The sequence below is a fragment of the Odocoileus virginianus genome, chromosome 3, assembly GCF_023699985.2.
Source record: "Odocoileus virginianus isolate 20LAN1187 ecotype Illinois chromosome 3, Ovbor_1.2, whole genome shotgun sequence".
Classification (NCBI taxonomy): domain Eukaryota; kingdom Metazoa; phylum Chordata; class Mammalia; order Artiodactyla; family Cervidae; genus Odocoileus; species Odocoileus virginianus.
This window is the reverse complement of record NC_069676.1, coordinates 9,079,925-9,104,895: the sequence shown is the minus strand read 5'-3', so window position 1 is coordinate 9,104,895 and position 24,971 is coordinate 9,079,925. Positions and strand designations below refer to the sequence as shown.

General features: G+C 43.0%; 1 protein-coding gene across 1 annotated transcript in view; it reads right to left on the bottom strand.

Annotated features, from left to right (window-relative positions):
- Window positions 1-8,624: 8,624 nt before the first annotated feature.
- ADGRE3 (adhesion G protein-coupled receptor E3) overlaps window positions 8,625-24,971 on the bottom strand; it is a 56,891-nt gene continuing 40,544 nt past the window's right edge. Inside the window, exons 8-16 of the mRNA XM_070462897.1 lie at window positions 23,426-23,604; window positions 20,398-20,565; window positions 18,790-18,987; window positions 18,285-18,520; window positions 17,498-17,564; window positions 16,972-17,063; window positions 14,254-14,422; window positions 12,122-12,217; window positions 8,625-8,829 (exon numbers count right to left, since the gene is read on the bottom strand). Coding sequence (XP_070318998.1) covers window positions 8,821-8,829; window positions 12,122-12,217; window positions 14,254-14,422; window positions 16,972-17,063; window positions 17,498-17,564; window positions 18,285-18,520; window positions 18,790-18,987; window positions 20,398-20,565; window positions 23,426-23,604 — 1,214 coding nt within the window. The 3' untranslated portion in view covers window positions 8,625-8,820. The remainder of the gene's footprint in view (window positions 8,830-12,121; window positions 12,218-14,253; window positions 14,423-16,971; window positions 17,064-17,497; window positions 17,565-18,284; window positions 18,521-18,789; window positions 18,988-20,397; window positions 20,566-23,425; window positions 23,605-24,971) is intronic.

Here is a 24,971-nt window from a genome sequence, read left to right as displayed (position 1 = left end):
TTTGGACTCCGTGTTTCTTGCTGTTGTTCAGTCACTCAATCATGTCTGACTCTTTACAACCCCATATACTGCAGCATGCAAAGCTTCCTGTCCTTCAACTACCTCCAAGAGTTTGATCAAATTCATGTCCATTGAGTCTGTGATGCCATCTAACCATCTCATCCTCTGTTGTCCTCTTCTCCTCCTGCCTTCCAGTCTTTCCCAGCATCAGGGTCTTTTCCAATGAGTCAGATCTTCACATCAGGTGGCCAAAGTATTGGAGTTTCAGCTTCAGCATCAGCCCTTCCAATGAATATCCAGGGTTGACTTCTTTTAGGATTGACTGATTTGATCTCTGTGTAGTCAAAGAGACTCTCAAGAGTCTTCTCCAGCACCGTAGTTCAAAAGCATCGATTTTTCAGCACTCAGCTTCCTTTATGGTCCAACTCTCACACCCATACATGACTACTGGAAACACCATAGCTTTGACTATATGGACCTTTGTTGGCAAAGCAATGTGCCTTGCATGGTTGATTTTTTTCTATAGCACCTGCTGCCTTTCAAGGGGCTATCTACAAACCTGAATTTTACCTGAAAACTCTAACCTTGTAGTTCTTGCCTCAGACTGCAGTTCTAGGAAAGGAGCAATGTGATGTGGTAGAACAGACATCCTGGGTTGAGGTGGGAGAGCAGGAGCTGGGCTCTGGCTCTGCTGATGGTCCTCTGTGGCTCTCCTGGGGCTGTTACAATAATGTGGGTGAGGGATGATGGGGACCTGGGAGCTAATGGCAAAGTCAGAAAGAATTCTACATCTGAAGATACAGCTAGTGGGACTGGCTGATGAACTGGATGCTTGGTGTGAGAGAAGAGCAGGCTGAAGAATGACTCCAAGGTTTTCAGCTCAAATCATGGGAAAGAAGGAATTATTGTTGCTAGAGATGGGGAAGAAAAAATGCTCATGCAAACAACACATTTGCATTTAGGTGGTTCATGAACTCCTGTCAGATTCTAGGAACTTCTCTTGGGTCAAGGGTAGAATCTTTACAAAATTTTTTAATTTGGATATTTATTTATTTGGCTGTGCTGGGTTGTTGTTGCTGTGAGTGTTCTTCTCTAGTTGCAGAGAGCGGGGGTTACTCTCTAACTGTTGTCTGCTTTTCTCGTGTTGGTTTTTCTTGTGGAGCATGGACTTTAGGGGGCTCAGGCTTCAGTAGTTGTGACACATGGGCTCATGAGTTTCGGCTCCCTGGATCTAGAGCTTGTGGGATCTTCAAGGACCAGGGATGGAGCCTGCATCTCCTGCATTGGTGGGCGGATTCTTTACCACTGAGCCACCAGGGAAACAAACCCCAAGGATAGAATCCTGTGTGTAGCAGATGTGGTCATGCCCAGCTTGGTCCTTGGTCCTCACATTTTCAGTGACTTCCAATGGCCAGCAGCTGCCCCTGGAGTCCTCCTTATCTGGCAGATGGCAGGTGAGAAGTGTCAGGGGGAAAATGCTTCCTAGAACAACCCTCAACCAAAACCTTGAACTTGGTGTACACAGCTCCCTTACCTCTCAGGTGAGATGACTCTGAGATGCTTGTCCTAGTTATTGCCCAGTGGCCCCTGTTGGGATTAAGCTCCCACCTTGTACCAGCTGTCTTTTCCTCCCTGATTCACTTATTTGCACCCCTGCTGGCATTTACCAGGATCACCTTCAAAATAAACTGCTGCTGCTGCTAAGTCGCTTCAGTCGTGTCCAACTCTGTGCGACCCCATAGACAGCAGCCCACTAGGCTCCCCCGTCCCTGGGATTCTCCAGGCAAGAACACTGGAGTTGGTTGCCATTTCCTTCTCCAATGCGTGAAAGTGAAAAGTGAAAGTGAAGTCACTCAGTCGTGTCCAACTCCTAGCGACCTCATGGACTGCAGCCTACCAGGCTCCTCCATCCATGGGATTTTCCAGGCAAGTGTACTGGAGTGGGTTGCCATTGCCTTCTCCCCAAAATAAACTACTTGCACTCAAATCCTTGTCTCAGAGTTTTCTCTTGGGGGAGCCCAAACTAAGACACCATGGGAAAGGAGAAAGGTGAGTTTACAACATGATTCTGGTTTTCCTGGAACTGAGTGCTTCCTGGGATGCAGGACTTTCTGTGCCAGATGTGGGAAAGTCCTGGACAAGCTTGGACAGGTTGACCACCATTATAGGAAGATAGTGTCATGTCCAGGAAGCCCAGAAAAGAGAGTGCTTCAAGGAGGAAAGGGGGGACTTCCCTGGTGGTCCAGTGGTCGGGAATCTGCCTGCCAATGCAGGGGACATGGGTTTGATTCCTGGTCTGAAAACTAGGATCCCACAAGCAGGGGCAACTAAATTGGTGTGTCACAACTACAGAGCCCAAGCTCTAGAGCCCAAGAGGCACAGTTACTGAAGCCCGTGCACCTACAGCCTCTGCTCTGCAACAAGAGAAGCCACTGAAATGAGAAGCCCATGCACCGCAATGAGAGAGTAGCCCACACTTGTCACAACTAGAGAAAGCCTATGGGCAGCAATGACGATCCGGCACAGCCAAAAACAAAGCAAAAACAAAAAAAAAGAAGGAAAGAGGATATGCATATATAGATAAATCATCATATTGTACATCTTAAACACATACAAATTTTATTTGTTAATTAAATCTCAATAAAGCTGGGGAAAAAAACCCCCCAAATATTTGATTGTCAAAAAAAAAAAAAAAAAAAAGAAGAAGAAATGAGGGTCAACAGAGTGAAATGTGACCCAAAGGTCAAGTTAGAAAAAATTGAGAAGCAGTCAGTGGACCCAGTGCTGAGGGAACGTTTGGGACACTGAGTCGCTCTTGGATGTGCTGGAAACAGAAGTCTGACTGCAGTGGGCTGAGCAGTGAGAGGGTAGGAGGAAGTGGGGACAGCAGTGTATAAACAGTTTTTCTAGAATTTTGGCTACGAAGAGAACTAGAATGGTTATTGAGGCAGGGAGAACTTCTGGGATAGAAGAGACCTGAACATGGGTGCCCCATACTCTTCCAACTCCTACTCCCAATTATTCCCATGGCAGATCTCCTGGGTCTTCAAGGCTGATTTTTTCCCTTCATGATTTTCATCTTTTGGTGTTTTGCTCTGTTTTTTTTTTTGAGATGCTTCTTTCACATGGTCTTTTAACTCATTAATTTGTCCCTTAACAGGGATCATCTTCTTTAATTCATCCAGTAAAATTACTCTTTTTATTTAGTTCCATAGAACATTTGGTGCTGAACTTGAATCTCCTTGCATTCTTCTTTTTCATCATTCTTTTTTAAAAGAAAATAATTTTATTTGTTTACATATTTTATTTTTCGCCTGTGCTGGTTCTTTGTCGCTGCTCAGACTTTTCTCTAGTTGTGGGGAGCGGGGGCTGCTCTCTAGTTGTGGTGCACGGGCTTCTCATTGCAGAGGCGTCTCCTGCTGTGGAGTATGGGCCTGGGCTCTAGGCCACAGACTCAGGAGTTGTGGTGCTCGGGCCTCGTTGCTCTGCGGGATGTGGGCCTCCTGGGTCAGGGATCAAACCTGTGTCTCCCTAATTGGCAGGCAGATTCTTTACCACTGAACTACCAGGGAAGCCCTATCATTCTTTTTTAAAGTTGTTGTCTGTCTACTCCAGCAGCTCAGCTTTGCTGGGTGACAATTATGTTGACCATACTCTTTTCACCTGTTGAATCTTTTCAAGGGCTATCATTTTTCTTAGGGACTCAGATTTGGGAATTGAGAACTCTGAGTGGTGACAGTTTCCCAAGTGATGAAAGAAGATGGATTCTTCACCCATGGGGGTCCATGTGTGTACTAGGCAGGTGTGTAGAGGTGCCTCCATGCTCCCCAATCTCCTTGCTTTCTTCTAGATTCAGGAGCAAAGCTCCTCTTGAAGTTCTTGGGATCCAGATGGATCAAAGATGCACACACATGGAATGATCACACACACACACACACACAAACACGAATGATGCTGACCTTATCCAGGAGGTTCATGGACCCTGAGGAGTCAAACTCTTCATAGGATGAACTGTGTCTAATTTTCACCCAGAGTTCTCTTCAGTTTCCACCTGGTGGAAACTTTCCACCTGGTGCATGGGGGAGACATTTGAACCTCAGATTTCCCTTTGGGGCTTCCCCTCAGAGATATCTCTCTCATGCCCACCCATCTGCTATGGGTACCAGCAGATTTTGGGTTCAAAGAGGCAGATATATTAAGGTAGAGAGTGAAGGGGAACTGAGACAAGTGCAGGTGGCCATTTTCCTACAATTTGCCATCTTTCTTTCTTTATCATGGGGTCCAGCAAGCTATAGCCTGGGAAAGTGTGAAAGTGAAAACATAAGTCACTCAACCATATCTGATTCTTTGTGACCCCCTCAACTGTAGCCTCTGTCCATGGGATTCTCCAGGCAAGAATACTGGAGTTGGTTGCCATTCTCTTCTCTAGGGATCCTTCCGACTCTGGGATTGAACCCAGGTCTCCTGCATTTCAGGGAGATTCTTTACCATCTGAGCCACCAGGGGAGCCCATAGCTTGGGATGGGGCTTTCAAATCCTTCCTGCAACCTGTCTTTATATGGCTAGTGAGCTAGAGGAAGTTTTTGCATCTCTAAAGTGATATACACATATAGCACTTTATACATATACCACACAAATGTATTTATGTCCGTCTGTTCTATCATCTGGGCTTCCCCAGTGGCTCAGTGGTAAAGAATCCACCTGCAATGCAGGAGACGCAAGAGACACAGGTCTCTTCCTTGGGTCGAGAAGATAACCTGGAGGAGGGCATGGCAACCCACTCCGGTATTCTTGCCTAGAAAATCCCATGGACAGAGGAGCCTGGCGGGCTTCAGTCCATTGGGTTGCAAAGAGTCAGACATGACTGAAGCAACAGAGTGCAAGCATGATTCTGTCATCTATCTGTCACTGTATCTAGCCTGAAAAATCTAGAAAAAGTTTGCTCATCCATCTTTAGCATGAGCAAAGAGCATCTTTCCTCACCTTAGGAAGGTGAGGATGTGAGAAAGGTGAAAGACGCAGGAGAGAGGGGAGATAATTGGTGGAGAAAGGTCCCCAAAGAGGCATGAGGGGGACAAGGTCCAAAGCACAGAGGGGGAGGTTAGTTTTAAACAAGAAGAGGGACTCCTCTGCCATTGTGGAAGAGGAGAGGAGGCGATGAGCATCAATGGGGGAAGGAATCAAAGATGAGTATGGATGTAGGTATATCTGTAAGAGGTGTCAGAAGGCTGAGGGAGTTTCCATCAGCTGGTGCTTATTTTCTCTGAGAAGTAGGGAACGAGGTGTTCTACCTTATATAGAGAAAGGGGATGCAGATTGAAGAAAGAACTGAAAAACTGGAACTCCGCACATGGGGAAGTTGACTAGGGATAGGAGGACTGAGTTCCAGGTAGCCTGGGAGGTCTTGTTTAGACCAGAAAGCACACATTTGTAATGGCTCCTAGATGAATGATTCTGGGATCTCACTGCTTTGATGGAGAGTGGAGAAGAAACATGGTTGGTTCATAAGGAAAAATGCTTTAGGCTACAAGTAACAGATAACCTGACCCCAAGTGACTTAACAAAAGGAGTTCATTTGTCTTATGTATGGAAAATTTCAAGGGTTGGTTACAGTCATAAGCTGACAACATCATAAAGCCCAGCTTAATTCTGACTTTTCACTCTTCCATCCTTAGTATTTCCATGCTACCTCCTTTGTAAGCATCATATTATTATATGATAGCAGCTAAAACTAAGGAGTAATTGGCAAGCTCTTCTTGAATTTGTCTTTGTTTTTTATCGAGGAGAAAAAGTATGTTCCAGTAGGTGTCTCTTACATTTCAGTGGCTAGAACTGGTCCAAATGTCTATCCTAAACCAATTTCTAGCAAATAGGAAGGAAATCACTATGGCTAGTTTATACCAGGGTTTCTCAACCTCATCACTACTGATATTTAGGGATGGATAACTCTGCTGTGTATGTTAGGGCTGTCTAGCAGCTGTTTAGCAGCATCCTTGACATCTACTGCTTAGATGCCAGTAGCATCCCCTTGCCCAAGTTACTGCAATCAAGAATGTCTCCAGACATTGCCATATGTTGCTAATGGTGGGGATAAATCATCTCCAGTTGAGAATCACTGGGCTGAGATCAATCTCTACTGACCCCTGGGACCAGGTATGTTGCTGTCCTAAATATTAAAACAATCAAGGTTATATTAAAAGGAACATGTAATGGTGGCAATGACTGCTGAGTAGACAATCCACAGTGCCTCCTATGATTGGATCAGTCCTGGATGCAGATGACACCATCGTTATGGCAGAAAGTGAAGAGAAAATAGTCTCTTAATGACAGTGAAAGAGGAGAGTGAAAAAGATGACTTGAAACTCAACATTTAAAAAATGAAGATCATAGCATCTGGTCCTATTACTTCATGGCAAATAGAAGGGGAAAAAGTGGCAGTAGTGATAGATTTTATTTTCTTAGACTCCAAAATCATTGCAGATGGTGACTGCACCCATGAAATTAAAAGATGCTTACTCCTTGGAAGGAAAGCTATGACAAAACTAGTTGTTGTTTAGTTGCCAAGTCATATCCAACTCTGTGACCCCATGGACTGCAGTACACCAGGCCTCCCTGTCCCTCACTATCTCCCAGAGTTTGCCCAAGTTCGTGTCCACTGAATCGGTGATACCATCCAACCATCTCATCCTCTGTTGCTCTCTTCACCTTCTGCATTCCATCTTTCCCAGCACCAGGGTCTTTTACAACAAGTTGACTGCTTACATCAGGTGGCCAAAATATTGGAGCTTCAGCTTCAGCAACAGTACTTCCAACAAGTATTCAGGGTTGATTTCCTTTTAGATTGATAGGTTTGATCTTGCTGTCCAAGGAACTCTCAATAGCTTTCTCCAGCAACACAGTTTGAAAATCTCAATTCTTCAGTTCTCTGCCTTCTTTATGGTCCAACTCTCACATCTGTACATGACTACTGGAAAGACCATAACCTTGACTATGTGGACCTTTGTCAGTAAAGTGAAGTCTTTGCTCTTTAGCACAGTTTAGGTTTGTCATAGCTTTCCTTCCAAGAAGCAATTGTCTTCTAATTTCATGGCTGCAGTCATTATCTGCAGTGATTTTAGAGCCCCAAAAGAGGAAATCTGTCACTGCTTCCACATTTTCCCCTTCTATTTGCCATGAAGTGATGGGACAGGATGCCATGATCTAAGTTTTTAATATTGAGTTTTAAGTTGGCTTTCTCACTCTCCTTTTTCATCCTCATCAAGAGGCTCTTCAGTTCCTCTTTGCTTTCTGCCATTAGTGTGGTATCATCTGCATATCTAAGGTTGTTGATATTTCTCCTGGCAATCTTTATTCCAGCTTGTAGCTCATCCAGCCCAGCATTTTGCATGATGTGTTCCTTATATAAGTTTAAATAAATAAGATGACAGTGTACAGCTTTATCATACTCCTTTCTCAATTTTGAACCAGTCAGTTGTCCCATATAAGATTCTAACTGTTGCTTCTTGACCAGCGTACAGGTTTCTCAGGAGACAGGTAAGATGGTCTGGTATTCCCATCTCTTTAAGAGTTTTCCACAGTTTCTTATGATCCACACAGTCAAAGGCTTTTGTGTAGCCAAGGACACAGAGGTAGATGTTTTTCTGGAGTTCCCTTGCTTTCTCTATGATCCAGTAAATGTTGGTAATTTGGTTACTCTGCCTTTTCTAAACCCAGCTTGTATATCTGGAAGTTCTTGGTTCATCTACTGCTGAGGCCTAGCTTGAAGGATTTTGACCATAACTTTACTGTCATGGGAAGTGAGTGCAATTGTCTGGTAGTTTGAACATTCTTTAGACAGTGTGTTAAAGAGCAGAGACATCACTTTACCGACAAAGGTCCATATAGTCAAAGCTATGGTTTTTCCAGTAGTCATGTATGGATGTGAGTGTTGGACAATAAGGAAAGCTGAGCTCTGAAAAATTGATGCTTTCAAACTATGGTGCTAGAGCCCCAAAGAGCCCTTGAGAGTCTCTTCAACTACATGGAGATCAAACCAGTCAATCCTAAAAGAAATCAACCCTGGATATTCATTAGAAGGACTGATGCTGAAGCTCCAATACTTTGGCCACTTGATGTGAAGAGCTGACCCATTGGAAAAGACCCTGGTGCTGGGAAAGATTGAAGGCAGATGGAGAAGGGGGTGACAGAGAATGAGATGGTTCAATAGCATCACCAACTCAATGGACATGAATTTGAGCAAATTCCAGGAGACAGTGGAGGACAGAGGAGCCTGGACTGCTGCAGTCATGGGGTTGCAAAGAGTCAGACACGACTTGGGGAACTGAACAACAAAACTAAGTATGGAATCAGAATGAGGAAGCAAAGGTGTTGAAAGTATGAGGGAGAATCATTTGACTCGGGTGATCATGAGATTTAGCCTGGATAAGGAAGGAGGTAAAAGTGATGGTTTGGAAGAAGCTGATGGTTTGAGTTTAAAAAGCATGTTTAGGATGAGAGAAAAAACTTGAGAAAAAGGCCTTGACAAGGGCTCCCTCACTCACAAAAAGTCTGTGGAATATTTGCAATGGTCATGATTTGGGTATCCAGGAATAAGCATTGATTGAAAACGTAATAGTGAAGAGAAATCCAATTGAATGCACATTTATTCAGATCCCATTATGCAGAACAAACACTTCAGGAAGTGAAGGTTAAACTTTTCCTCTCCAGGAATGATGTGTATAATGATTCTCCTTGTCTGCACCTTCATTCTTCATGATGCCAACCAACAGATCCACATGCATGACATGAAGAGCTGAATGTTCTAGTTTTAGTATTTTCTTTTCACTTGACCTAGAAAACATCCCACCCCAAAGATGTTTAGATTAAAGCTAGATGTCAGGATAAAAAAAAAACCAAAGAAATGAGCAACAAAACAGACAGGAAGAGTTGGAGTGAGTTAAAGCCAGAAAGCTCCATTCAGCAGGTAAGGATGGCTTGAAATCCTAGCATTTTGGGCTTCTTTAGATTATAGTGGGAGGACTTTAGCTTATAGAGGGAGGACTTCTCAAAAATCCAGGATGAAGAATTCTTTTTTTAAATCTTTTACCCAGATTCACTTACTGTTTTTTTTTTTTATTTTAACTTTTCATCTTGTATTGGGGTATAGCCGATGTTGTGATAGTTTCCAGAGAACAGTGAAGAGACTCAGCCACACCTATGCATGTATCCATTCTCCCCCAAATTCCCCTTCTACAGGATGAAGAATTCTTTTTTGGAAAAAAGTGTGGATATAGTATCCTACTCTAGAATTTCAGCCCCTGGGATGTTGGTTTTTTGGTTCATAAAGAAAGGCTAAACTCTAAGTTCCTTGAAGGCAGCTACAGTGTTGGTATTGTTGCATTTTGTATGTTCCCTGCTTACCATAATGTTGTACGTATTATAGAACTCAATAAGCATTCTCTTTGTCCCCTACAAGTTGTAGCTTGGTTTAGAAGCTTCAGGCTCCACAGGGGAGCAAATATCTCCCTACAGCTGCCCACGAGGATAGGAGTTCCTGACTCAGTTATTACAGGAAGTCCAAAGCTATGCCTTCCCTCCTGGTATTTATTGTTCATTTGAAGAATTTCTTGTCCTCAAGCAGGACTTTTCCCATAAGCAGCATTCCTTGGTTATACAACCGACCTTCCAATGTTATCAAGTTTGTGGGGAGCAGAACTAGAACGTTTAACCCAAGATCGAGTTTGTCCATAAAGGACAAAGGGTTTTATTAGCTTTTAACTCATACTCTGTGCATAAAAAAAGGAAAAACTTCAAAAATTCTTCTACTTAAAGCAATTGTATTTCTTAAATGTAGCTACATATAAAATATATCATACATATATAATATATAAATATATCATGTATTCTTTCCTTTATAAAGATACACTCATTTAATTTCCATAGTGTTAAGCAAGCATCATCATCATCATCATCATCATCATCATAATAATAATAACATTTCCTTATTCATTGTGGGAAACTAGTAGTCGGAGTGCTGGCAGCTTTGGGAATTCTTTTGGGTTATCTGGGAAACATTTCAAAGGTCACAGCCAGTGGTTAGCACCTATAACAATTTTACTCTTATTGAGAATATTAAGCTTAATATTTTTTCTTATGACTTGATTGGCTCTATTCTCTGTAAGCTTAATATTTATACAAAATTTTTCCAAAAAGAAATTTTCTGATCAGTTGACAAGCATGCCCTAACACTTTTTCCTGGTTCCATTTTCTTCTTGGTCCTTTGGAAAGATTTAGAATGAATTCCCCTTCCCTTCCTCCAAGAAGGAACTTGGAGATCACTGTTTTCTTCAGTGACCTTGATATTTCCACTGCTAAAGAAAATTCCACATTTTCTCAAGAAATGTAGAAAGAGTGTTTCAGAAAGTTCTCAATTTTGTTTAGCTTAAAAGTAACATATTCTAAGGCTTTTTGGTTAGCAGATGTGGTAGGCATGTACATGGAAGACATAAAGCCAAATGAGATCGGGAGAATTTTTATGGATTAGACTCTTTGGAGCCCGTCTAGTGACATACCTTCTTACAAGTATGTCCTCTCATTTCTATAAAAGATCAATTAGGGGACAACTGTGGAGAGAAGTCTCAGGTAGTACTGGGAGTGCATTTCTTGATGCCATCAATCCTGAGTTAGCTCAGTGGAAGAACAGACAAAACCAACAACCAAGTTCTAGAGAGGTTCTCTTTCTAACAGGACCATTTCCTCTCCCAGAAGTTCCCATTATTACATGCACTCCTCCTCCGTAATTATGTAGAACATCTGGGGTGGGCTTTCTCTTCTGGATCCCTTTCTGTAGTATCCACTACCTCCATGGGGGCTCAAGTCCACCTCCTTCTGAAACAGCCATATTTTGGGGGACAATGACCACTCTGCTATGTCTGTGATTGTAAGTCTCCCCCTAAAGGATTCTACTTTAGATGGTAGTGGTGCTGGTGATATGTTCTACCTGTACTTAAAAAAAATTAATTTTTATTGGACTATAGTTCATTTACAATGTTGTGTTTATTTCTCCTAGTCAGCAAAATGCATCAGTTATACATATATCCACTTAAAAAAAAATTTGGCCATGCCATGCGTCATGCAGGGTCTTAGTTGTCTGACCAGGGATTGAATCTGTGGCCCCTGCATTGGAAACACAGAGTCTTAACCACTGGACTGCCAGGGCAGTCCCTGTAACCACTGTTTTAGATTCTATTCCCATAAATCATCACAGAGTATTGAGTAGAGTTCCTTGTGCTATACAGCAGGTTCCTATTAGTTATCTATTTTATTTATTTTTAAAAAAGCTTTTAATTTTATATTGGGGCTTCCCAGGTAGCTCAGTGGTAAAGAATTCACTTGCCAAGCAGGGGATGTGGGTTCAGTCCTTGGGTTGCGAAGATCACCTGGAGAAGGAAAGGGCAACCCACTCCAGTATCCTTGCCTGGGAAATCCCATGGACAGGAGAGCCTGGCAGGCTAGAGTTCAAGGGGTCACAAAGAGTCGGACAAGACTGAACCACCACCACTCCCGTAGTTGATTGGCAATGCTGTGTTAGTTTCAGGCGTACAGCAAAGTGATTCAGTTATATATATGAATGTATCTATTCTTTTCCATATCATTTTCCCATTTAGGTTATTACATAACATCCATCAGAGTTCCCTGTGGTATAATAAGTAGATCCTTATTAGTTATCCGTTTTACATAGAGCCGTGTGTACATGTCAATCTGAAATTCCCTAACTATCCCATACTTCGAATGATAAGAGTATATATTAATACAAGAGCCAGTTTACTGAGCAAGAAGGGAACAGTGAGAAACAGTATGATGGGAATGAGGAATGCAAACCAAGTCATCAGGAAAAGAACTCCTCCCCACACTCAGCATGAAAGGGAGCTTGTTGGGTGGAGAGGGAGGTGGGAGGGGGGATCGGGATGGGGAATACTTGTAAATCCATGGCTGATTCATGTCAATGTATGACAAAAACCAATACAATATTGTAAAGTAATTAGCCTCCAACTAATAAAAATAAATGAAAAAAAAAAAAAGACAAGGAGAGGAAGTTTGGGGTGTCAAGGCGTAACACATTAGAATAAGTCACAAGTCTTACCTCACTGGGTTTTGAGTCAGGACCAAACCTGCTGGAAAGTGTGTAAATCTCAGACTCAGATTTAGATTTGATGATCTCGCCAAACCACTTTTGGACCTGGAACATCAAAGAAAATACCAGGATTATTTTTGTTAATGTTGGAGAAGAGAAAAGTCAGTGAGTAGGAAGAGGGAGGGAATATTACGAAAAACCTTTTCTTACAAAATGTGGTATATGCATACAATGGAATGTAATTTAGCCTTAAAAAGGAATAAAGTTCTGAGACAGGCTACAACATGGATAAGCCTTGGAGACATTACACTGAGTGAAATATATGTGTTAAAAAAAACTGTTAGTCACTCAGTTGTGTCTGACTCTTTGAGACCCCATGGACTGTAGCTCTCCAGTCTCCTCTGTCCATGGGATTTTCCAGGCAAGAATACTGGAATAGGTAGCCATTTCCTTCTCCAGGGGATCTTCCCAACTCACGGGTTGAACCCGGGTCTTCTGCACTGAAGGCAGATTCTTTACCATTTGAGCCACCAGGAAATATATAAGCCAGACACCAAAGAACAGCTATTGTATGATTCCACATGTTGAGAACCTGTAATAGTCAAATTAACTGGGACAGAAAGTAGAGTAGTGGTTACCAGGAGCTTGGCAGGGGGGAATACAGCATTATTGTTTAAGGGATATGGGGTTTCAGTTTGGGATGATCAAAAAATTCTAGAATGGATGGTGGTGAAGGTTTCATGACAATGTGAATGTACCTAATGCTACTGATCTGTACAACTAACAAGGTTAAAATGACAAATTTTGTCATGTATAATTTACCACAACAATTTTTTTCATATTACAGAATACACATTTGTCATAGAAAATTAACAAAATACGCATAGGCAAAGGAATAAGATAGAAGAAAACTGAGGAAGAAAATTCCTCAATCTAGCTCTCAGGGCTTCCCAGGTGGCGCTAGTGGTAAAAAATCTACCTACCGATGCAGGAGACACAAGAGTCACGGGTTTGATTCCTGGATTGGGAAGATCCCCTGGAGTAGGAAGTGGCAACCTGCTCTAGTATTCTTGCCCAGAAAATCCTATGGACAGAAGAGCCTAGTAGGCTACAGTCCATAGGTTCCCAAAGAGTCAGACACAACTGAACAACTGAACATGAACACGAACACGAACATGAACACCCAGAGGAGCTTCCCAAGTGGCTAAGTGGTAAAGAATCCAACTGTCAATGCAGGTTTGATACCTGGGTTGGGAGATCTGCTGGAGGAGTAAATAGCAACCCACTCCAGTATTCTTGCTGGGATAATCCGATGGACAGAGGAACTTGGTAGGCTACTGTCCATGGGGTTGCAAAGACTCAGACACAACTGAACAGCTGAGCACACAGGTACGCCCAAGAAACACCAGTAGATCCTTGCAAAAGTGAGACAGGGAAAGAAAGCTAGCTAATAAAAGAGGTATAATCCTTCATTCTGTGTTTCCACTGTGGACGGGTGGGGTTCAGTGTCACTGGGGGGTCTGGAGAGAGCATAGGACATATTTCAGGGTTATTCACCTCAGAGACAAGGCAGCTGGGGCATCCGTCTGCTAGCACCCATCAGTCATTGGTTGAGGCTGCTTTCAAGGGTCACTATTCTCTGAAAATACCAGCTTGCCCTGTGCATGAACCAGGCAAGTCTTGTGGGCAGTAAGAAGCCCACTGGCACAGAGTCACAGGTGTTTATAATAAACAACCATGGGCAGGTAGAATAGAATGCCAAAGGGCTATGAGAGGGCCATCAGCAGCATCTGCTGGACTTCCCTGGTGGTACAGTGGATGGGAATCCACCTGCCAATACAGGGGACATGAGTTCAATCGCTGGTTTGGGAAGATTCCACATGCCACGGACCGACTGAGCCCATGTGCTGCAACTACTGAAGACCGAGCACCCTGGATCGGGTGCTCCACAACAAGGGAAGCCTCCGTGGGGAGAAACTCCTCCAATGTGGAGTAGGCCCAGCTCTCTGCAACTAGAGAAAGCCCGCGCACACACAGATGCAAAGCGGTGAAGACCCAGTGCAGCCAAAAATAAACAAACTTAAGAAAATGAATAGACAGAACTAATTTATATACATAAAAAGAAAGAGGCCACTGTTTACCTGCTGGCTGAGGAGGCAGTACACCAGGAAGATGAAGAAACCCTGCAGGCTGTTGATGATGGTGAAGAGGTAGGCCATGACGCGGGCAGCCGGTCCCACCTGCAGGATTCCCAGACACCACGTGCATCCCAAGATGAAGAACTGAGCGGTGGCTTTGACTGTCAGCATCCTGGGTAGTAATAATTGATACTGTAAAGAAACCTGATAATGATCGTGACCATTCCTATAGCACAGTTGTTAATGGTGAGTACTCTGGAGCTAGAATGCCTGTGTTTTAAATCCAAGCCAGCACTAACTAACTTGGTGACCTTGGGCAAGTTACTTTCTGGCTTTCTTTCCACCCCTTCCACCTTTTTTTGGCCATATCATGCAGCTTGGGAGATCTTAGTTCCCTGACCAGAGGTCAAAGCTGGGCCATAGCAGTGAAAGTGATGAGTCCTAACCCCTGCACTGCCAGGGAATTTTCCTCCTTTCCTGCAACTCAGTTCCCTAATAATTGTAATAGTCCTATTTCATAGGGTTGCTGCAAATATTGAGACTTAACATATGGGAAATATTTAAGACAGTATGTGGAACAAAATTGTGCATTCAAAGTTGCTTCAGTCATGTCCAACTCTTTGTGACCCCATGGATTGTAGCCCATCAGGCTCTTCTGTCCATGGGATTCTCTAGGCAAGAATACTGGAGTGGGTTACCATTTCCTATTCCAGGGGATCTTCCTAACACAGGGATCAAATCCCTATTACCTGTGTCTCCTGCATTGGCAGGTGGGTTCTTTACCAATAGCGCCACCTGAGAAGCCCAAAATTAGTACTATACATATGTAGAACATTCTAAAACTATAAAGTTCTTTGTTTCATTCTGTCTATATCACTTACAGATGGGGGAGGTCTTATAATTTGTTATTCAAGCAGGAAGGCTTTTGAGATCAAAAGGGGTGCAATTCAGGGGAACTATATTCATTATCTTGTAATAATCTATAACAGAAAAGAATCTGAAAAAGAGTATATATATATGTGTGTGTGTGTGTAACCAAACCACTTTGTGGTACACATAAAAATAACAGAACATTTTAAATTAACTATGCTTCATTAAAAAAGGGATGATATTAATAAACATAATGCATCAGCAAAACATAAACTGGGACCATCCCAGGAAAACTGAGATGTAAGGTCACCTTATTTATATATCTATATATCTCTAATTTTAAAATATAATATGTAACTGAGAAAAGCTAGTTGAGGAACAGTTTGTGTAGTGTGATGCTATTGTATGTATGCCTGCCTGTTCTATAGAAAATGCACAGAAAAAGACCTGGGAAAATATCAGACACATCATATCATACAGTTTCTTACCTCTGGATTTCCTGGTTAGTAAAGTAGTAGGAATATTGGAAGCAAGCGGCTGTCACTTTTAAATTTATATGTTTTGAAAACTTTTGACAAATAATAAAAAAGTAACAAATGTGCTATTTTTGTAATTACAATGAGAACCTTAGCAAACTACAATTAAGACGGATGGTGCACACTATTTACAATAGCCAGGACGTGGAAGCAACCTAGATGTCTGTTGACAGATGAATAGATAAAGAATTTGTGGAACATGCATAACAAAGGTACAATGAAATATTACTCAGCAAGAAAAAGGAACAAATGAGAGTCAGCTGAACTGAAGTGGATGAACCTAGAGCCTGTTATACAGAGTGAAGTAAGTCAGAAAGAGTAAAACAAATATCGTATATTAGTGCATATATATGCAATCTAGAAAAATGGTGCTGATGAAACTATTTGCTGGGCAGGGATAGAGACACAGATGTAGAGAACAGATTTGTGGACACAGCAGGGGAAGGAGAGGGTGGGACAAATGGGAGAGTAGCATTGAAACATATACATTACCATGTGTAAGATAGTTAATGGGAAGTTGTTGTATAGCACAGGGAGAGCAGCTCAATGTGATGACCTAGAGGGGTGGGATGAGGGGGACTGAGGGAGGTTCAAGAGGGAGGGCATACATGTACACTCATGGTTGATTCACACTGTTGTATAGCAGAAAGCAACACAACACTATAGAGCAAGTGTCTCCACTTAAAAACAAATTTAAGAAAAGATGGATGCTGCAAAATAAAAAAAATACTCCCAGTTTTTTGAAACAGTATTATACAAAATATATTTTAACCTAAATCCTTCCTGAACTATTGCCTCTTGTATTTTGCAGCAGGGAAGTCCCTCCTCTTCCTTTTAGTGTTAGATCTCTTTCCTTTCTGAGATTCTTCAAGGACACATGCCTGCCCAGTTAGAAACTACATTTCCCAGCCTCCTTTGCAGCTAGGTGTCACCACATGACCAAAGTCTAACCAATGAGATATGAGTAAATATGGAACTTGCAAATTCCATGTCACTTTCTTCCCATGGATGGGATACAACATCCTAGGGGCTAGTGGGGCAACAAAACAGAAAGAGCTTGAGTTCTGGATCACTCTGTGGAGCTCTGTTCTGTGGCATGAGAATGAAATAAACTATCTCACTTTCTTTTTTTGAGTCCCAGCAATTGAATATAGCTTCTCATTGTGGCAGTGGAAGATAGCAGTGACCTTGCTAGTTCCTAGAGGCTGACTGTACATATATGTCTCTGTGGATATGTAGGAGGGACCAGTAAGAAGTGAGTAGAAGAAAAGGGGGTTAGAAAATACCATTTTATTTAGAAAATACCATAACTTACTTTATGTTCCGGATGGTTGACACTTCACTGTTGAGCGAGGAAAGTTTTCTTTTCAAAATCCAAAAAACCATGAGAAAAAATACGAAATTCACCTGCAAGAGTGACACAGACCATGGAGAATACAAGTTAAAATGTACCGTGTCTATTCAATTTATGGTAACATACTGTAGAGCACAACATGGTCTTCTAACTGGGAGGGAAACCCAAAATGGAAGGGATATATATATATATATATATATATATATATATATGTATGGCTGATTCATTTTGCTATGCAGTAGAAGTTAACAAAACATTGTAAAGCAACTATACTGAAAAAAAATTGAAAAGCCATTAAACAAAATGTACCATGTCTGCTGTAAATTGCATACAACCCCTACCTCCCTGCACATGGATTTGAATTGGTAGCAGATGGAAAAATCAAACCATATAACTGAGAAAATGTGTGTCCCTTGTGCTATCCTGCAGCCAGCATGTCTGGCGCTTCTGCTTAGGTCAGGAACACTGGAGCCACGTATTCACTCACACAGAAAATGGCACACACAGGTCCAAGGAAAGCCCAGATGAAATTCTGGTCCAGGTGGAGCCAGCATCTGGGAACAATGGGAAAAGGGACATGAAGGGAGATCAAAGAAAGCACATGAAATGGACATGAAATGACATCTTTTTCTAACAGAAAACTTTTCCAGTGTTTCTTGAAAATGTCAGCTGGTGACAATGCAGGCTTTGATCATTTGCTTCCATGTATTACTGCTACATGAAACAGTTTACAAGCACAGACCTGTTGAATTTTCATACCAGTATTTCGAGGGTGGGAACCATGGAGATGACTATTATCTCCATTTTACTAACGAGGGTATTGAGACTTGAGGGGGCTTTCCAGGTGGCCCAGTGATAAAGAATCCACCTGCAATGCAGGGTATGCAGCAAGAGCCATGGGTTTGATCCCTGGGTCAGGAAGATCCCCTGAAGGAGGAAATGCCGACCCACTCCAGTATTGTTGCTTGGGAAATCCCGTGGACAGAGCAGCCTGGCAGGCTACAGTTCATGGGATCACAGAGTTGGACCTGACTTAGCAACTGAGCGTGAGACTTGAGGACTTGAGGTCACAAATTATGGGAAGGATAAAGCTGGGACCTAACTGCAAAATTTCCTCCTTCCAGAACTTTCCATATCATCTTTCCCTGCCTCACTGGGAAAGAAGTTAGAGCCCTTACACTCAAAGGGAAAATAGAGTGCATCTGTTGTGTTTATCTGAATCATTGCCATTAACACTGCCCTCAAATCTGTCCATGGCACAGGGTGAGACTTACCGATCAGGTGTTCCATAAAGATGAGGCCTGGAGGCTGCAGAAATGGCCACGATCACAGCCGGGACTCCATAGCCCACTGGGAACATAAGCCACTTCATGAACTTGTTGATACTGGAGTAGTTGACCACCGTCAGGTTGCGTGCAGTGAGGAAGAGGTGCAGGCCCTCCAGCAGCATCCAGGTGAAGGAGGCCAGGTAGAGATAGTGTAAGGCACCTGCGATTATGGCACACAGCACCTGGGGGAGGAGGAAGGTGTCACCATGAGGGTCTGTTAGGGTGGAGCATGGCCCCAGGACCTCTCCTTTATACTGGCATTGAGTTCAGAAGCCCTGCTATTAGATCACGGTCGTTGAAAGTAAAGGTGGTTGATAATGCCAGCACTGCTCACCTCACCACGCATCCTCCCTCTAGGACCCAAGGCTATTTTATTGAGGGGTCCGAGGCAGCATGGCCCCATGAATTCAGCATCCCCTGAGGTAGGCACATTCTGGGACAGTGTAAGTACCTTGTTCTCAGTTCTGTCGATGGCTGTGAGGAAGAGCAGGTGGGCCAGGAAGAGGCAGAGCGAGAGCTGCAGGTGGAGCGAGGTGCTGGTGTTCTGGATGGCTTTGCACAGCAGGAAGGTGAGGGCCGCCAGGAGGAGGCACAGCAGAGAGAAGCTCAGCCCCACGTAGGTGATCACAGTCAGTGCGGGATCCTCCTCCTGGGACCCAGCAGAGAGGAGACCACAGTCACGCTTTCCTGTCCTGGGATTATATTCTCCCACCCCTTGGAATGTGGCATCCCAAAATAGGCAGACCACCTGTATCTCTGCAATGAGGGGATGGGTGCAGACTTCCTGTGTGCTGTCACCCAGCCTATGTCATCAATAAGTCCTCTGAACCCACCTTTAGGATATGTGTCAAGTCTGATCTTTTCCCACCAACTCTGCAGCTGCCATCCAAATCCTGACCACCACCATCATCTCTCTGCCGGGCTACTTCTGCTGCACCACTGACCATTCTTGACTCAGGGGCCAGAGATACTTTCTAATAACATAAATCTGTAGCATCCCTGATGCAAATCCTCTACTGTCTCTCCATTGCAATTAGAATGAAATCTAAACTCCTGACTATGGCATGTGTGGTCTGACACTGTTCCCCTGCTCTCCTCTCTCCAAACCTGACTTTTCCCACTTCCCTGTCATCCATTCTATTCTTTCTAGAACACACTGGGTTTGTTTACTCTGTCTCATGGATTTGCCTATTGTTAATATTTATTGTTTAATTTTATTTTATATTTGACTGTGCTGGGTCTTCATTGCTGCTTGTGGGCTTTCTCTAGTTGTGGCTGGTGAGGGCGACTCTCTTGTTGCTGTGTGAGGGCTTCTTATTGGGCTGGCTTCCCTTGTTGCAGAGCACAGGCTCTAGGGCGAGTCGGCTTTAGTACTTGTGGCACGTGGGTTCAGTAGTTGTGACTCGTAGGCTCCAGAGCACAAGCTCATTTGTTGTGGTGCACAAGTTCAGTGGCTCCTCAGCATGTGGGATCCTCCCAGACCAGGGATCAAACCCATGTACCTTGTATAAGCCAGATCCTTAACCACTGACCACCAGAGAAGGCCAGATTTTCATATCCTAGACATTTCATATAAGTGGAATCCTACAGTATATAGTCCTTTGTGTCTAACTTCTTTCATTCAGTGTGATATTTTTGAGATTCATCCACATTGTAACACTGCTGACTTAATATTCAGATTTCAGCTTGAGTAGCTCATTCTCCTCCGATTACTCTATCCAAAGCAGTACACTTCTCCTATCACTCCAGACTTGGTCTGTTAAACTTTTTTTTATAGCAGTTATGGCCACCTAGTAGTGTAGTAGTGTTAGTTGCTCAGTTGTGTCTAACTCTTTGCGATCCCGTGGACTGTAGCCTGCCAGGCTCCTCTGTCCATAGGATTTTCCAGGCAAGAATTGGAGTGGGTTGTCATTTCCTCCTCTAGGGGATCTTCCCAACCCAGGGATTGAGCCCACATCTGTTATATCTCCTGCATTGGCAGGCAGGTTCTTTACTACTAGGGCCACCTAGCAGGGCCTCAAAAGGGGTTAGCTGGAGGAATTCAACAGTTACGTCCTACCTGGTCATGGAAGGCCATGAGAACAGCGAAACTGGACAGGTGAGTGGAACTGCATATCGTGTGAGTCGTGTTCGCTTGTATCAGAGCACAGCCATCCTTGGACCAGCGTTCACCCTCATTTGTGCTTTTCCAGTAGACGCAGAAGATCTTGTTGTTCCTGGGATTCACCTGAAAATAGAACAGGCTCATCATGTTGTTCCTTGGGAGGGACAACTCTGAGTGTCAGCCTTGGCTGGTGACACCATGGGTTAAGAAGGATCAGGTGATTTCTATTTTAAGTGAAGAGGATGACCACCAGTATACCTGCCCCCAGAGTCCCAGTTCTACTGGGATTCCACCTAACAGAAAACAATCTCATCTCTCTCTCTGGGAGTCAGAATTTTACAAGATGTTACAGGTTTCAGGACTTTGTCCTCCACCATGGGAGTCAAATAGAAAAAGAGTATAAGACCCACCTGAAGTTTTCTTCCAAGTACTCTCTAATCAAATTTCCCTGATTTCTACATCAATTCTGCCCTAACCTCTTACAATACAATATTGCTCATGCGATGACAGGGCTAGTGTAGGGAAGAAGCATCACCAGGAGAGAGAAAGTCAGCCTTCAATTTCTCTGTCCCCCCCCGCCTTTTTTTTTTGGTCTCAAGGATGTCCACAGCATCATTTGATTGGGCCAAGGAGATAAGTTGGATGCTCTCCTGTTTGGGTGCTATATCTCCTTTGATAACCCACTGGACCTTCCCTAGATATCTCACTCCACTCCTGCTGTCCCATGTCCTACATCAAAAATTTCATACCTAGATTTCATACATCAGATGGAGAAAATCTAGGTTTCTTCATCTTCCCTCACTTCCTTCTTGCTTTCTTAAAATTTAAAAAATATTAATTTTTCTAGTTTGATTGAGATTTGGGATATAGCATTGTGTATGTTTAAGGTATACAGTGTAATGATTGACATATGTATTTATTGCAAAATGATTACTGCAACAAGGTTAGTTGATATCCATCACTTCACATAATTACAATTTGCATTTTGTGGTGAGAACATTTAAAAGCTATTCTGTCAGCAACTTTCAAATATACAATACAGTATTGTTAAACTAGAGTCATTATTCTCTCCATTACATCTCCGGAACTCATTCATCCTATAACTGGAAGCTTGCAGCCTTTGATCACGACTACCTGTTGCCCCCGCCTTCCATCCCTGGCAACCACCAATCTGTCCTTTGTTTCTCTGAGCTTGGTTTTCTCAGATTCCACGTATAGATGAGATCATTCGGTATTTGTCTTTCTCTGTCTGACTTCACTTAGCCATAATGCCCTCAAGGTTCATCTATGCTGTGAAACAATAGCAGGATTTCTTTCAACTCTTACTTTCTAAACAGAGTTGGCTATGTCTGGCTATTAACCCTCCTGCCTTTAAGAGTTTGGGCAGAGAATGCGAGAAGGCAATGGATTGTATAAAAATTTTCCTTCTAATTGAATTATGTAGTCTTAGTAATTAATTCCACATGTCTCTGCAAGAATGAATACTATGTCTCAATTCAGATTTCACAGATGTAGGAGGTACCTGCAACTAAAATAATTCCATGTACTAGAATGACACTGCCCGAGAGAAATATCATGTAAATCACTTATGTATTAATAAGTTGAAATTTTCTACTACCACATTAAAAAAGGAAAAGGAACAGATCAAACCAATTTTAGGAACCTATTTTATTTAGCCCACTGTTTTTAAAATAGGGCTTCCCAGGTGTCACTAGTGGTAAAGAACCTGACTGCCAATGCAGGAGACAAAAGAGACGCAGGTTCGATCCATGGGTTGGGAAGATCCCCTGAAGGAGGGCATGGCAACCCACTCCAGAATTCTTGACTGGAGAACCCCATTGACAGAGGAGCCTGGCGGGCTATAGTTCATAATGTCACAGTCAGACATGACTGAAGTGACTTAGCATGCATGTATGCATATTCAAAATAATATCATTTAATGAACTAAAGAGCCTCTTGATGAAAGTGAAAGAGGAGAGTGAAAAAGTTGGCTTAAAGCTCAACATTCAGAAAACTAAGATCATGGCATCTGGTCCCATCACTTCATGGCAAATAGATGGGGAAACAGTGGAAACAGTGGCTGACTTTTATTTTTCTGGGCTCCAAAATCACTGCAGATGGTGATTGTAGCCATGAAATTAAAAGACGCTTACTCCTTGGAAGGAAAGTTATGACCAACCTAGACAGCATATTAAAAAGCAGAGACATTGCTTTGTCAACAAAGGTCCATCTAGTCAAGCTTATGGTTTTTCCAGTGGTCATGTATGGATGTGAGAGTTGGACTGTAAAGAAAGCTGAGCACCAAAGAATTGATGCTTTTGAACTGTGGTGTTGGAGAAGACTCTTGAGAGTCCCTTGGACTGCGAGGAGATCCAACCAGTCCATCCTAAAGGAGATCAGTCCTGGGTGTTCATTGGAAGGACTGATGCTGAAGATGAAACTCCAATACTTTGGCTACCTGATGTGAAGAGCTGACTCATTGGAAAAGACCCTGTACATGGGAGGGATAGGGGCAGGAAGAGAAGGGGACGTCAGAGGATGAGATGGCTGGATGGCATCACCGACTCAATGGACATGGGTTTGGGTGGACTCCAAGAGTTGGTGATGGACAGGGAGGCCTGGCGTGCTGCGGTTCATGGAGTCGCAAAGAGTCGGACATGACTGAGCAACTGAACTGAACTGAACTGAATGTGTCAATATAAATCAATATATGTAATCACTATAAAATTATTGAGAAGCTTAACACATTGTTTTTCTTACAAAATCTTCAAAGTCTGGAAATACTAATTCTAAATCTGGAAATGCTAACCCTTCAAAAATCTCAATTCAGACTCACATACTTCAAATGCTCAATAACTCTAGTTTGCTCCTGGTTATGACACTGGACAGTGCAGGTCCAGAACCACTGACAGGGAGTATATGCAAATTATTTGGTCTAACATCCATGAAACCCAAGCAAGTACAAATTGCAGCTTTGACCCACCTTCATGTGCTGAAAACTTAGAATCACAGGCTGGGAGAGAGATGTGTTCTTTTTGGGTCCAATAGCAGCACTTACTACATGAGAGTTCAGGTAAACTTTCTCAGTCATTTCTTCAAAAGAAGTTGCATTTATGATCTTTCTGAGGGAAGAGTATGAAACAAAGGCAACTGCACTAGAACCTGAGGAAACAGAATAATGGAGATTGGGATTGACATATATATACTCGTGGTGCAGGCTCAGTCACTCATTTGTGTCTGACTCTGTGTGACCCCATGGACTGTAGCCCATCAGGCTCCTCTGTCCATGGGATTTCTCAGGCAAGGATACTGGAGTGGGTTGCCATTTCCTTCTCCAGGGGATCTTCCTGACCCAGGGATTGAACCTGTGTCTCGTGCCTTATAGGTGGGTTTTTACCACTGAGCCACCAGGGAAGCCCTTAGTCATATTAATACATATATATTTAGTTTGTTGAATTCAATTAATGTGATGTTGAGCATCACATTATATGCTATGCTGAAGAGGAAAAAAGTTAAAATTTTACATAACTTCCTCCTCCTTCTGCTTCTGTAACTCAGCTTTCCTCTTGCAAAGTCTAGGTCATGCAGGTCACGTAGTCTCAGAGTGTGGGGACTGGCGATACTAGGAACTAGAGTTTATCTCACTCACCCTTGTCCTGCTTTTTGCAATCGCCCAGCCCCTGCAAACCTGCTTAATCATGCCTGTCCAGGTCAGGCATAACCCTGCCCATCGTGACCACTGATCCTGAGCACACGAAACCCCTTGGTTTAAGTCAGCCTATTAGCAGCTAGTGTTGCCCACTACAGTCTGTCTATAAAAACTCTGTAACCCCTTTGTTAGGGGCTCAGAGCTTGGAGTGTTAACTCCTCTGGACCTGCTGGCGTAGTAAGCCTGAGCTGTCCAACTCTCCGAGTGTGGTGCTTGGTTTCTCGAATCCTGGTTTCTGCAGCAGTGCCACAGTTTATTTCTTGTAAACATAAATGATGCAATTTTGATGAGAAAAGGACAAAAAAGAAAGTGAAATTTTTATAAAAATACACACCTAGAGATAACTGCTGTTTAAGTTCTGGATTTTTTTTCTAGGTGTATATATATCTGTATCCAGATACACCTCGTGTCCAAGATTTGTTAATGGACAAAAGATAACATTGCAAGGAAGAGCCAATTCTGACTCCAGGTTGGATCTGTTACTTTAACCTTTGCTTCCTGCTGCTTTTGTTTCCTGCTTGGACATAATGGCCTGCCTCAGGGAATTCTGCCTACTGCCTGAATATTAAACTAATGTGTCTTTGTTCAAGACCCTGTCCACCTGCAGATGGCTACAGGAAGGAAGAAATTAACACATCCTCCAGGAGATATTTGCGAGATTAATAGACTTTTTAGGGCTTCCCTGATGGCTCAGTGGTAAAAGACTCTGCCTGCAATGCAGGAGACGTTGCTTCGATCCCTGGGTTGGGAAGATCCCCTGAAAGAGGAAATGGCAACCCACTCTGGTATTCTTACCTGGGAAATCCCATGGACAGAGGAG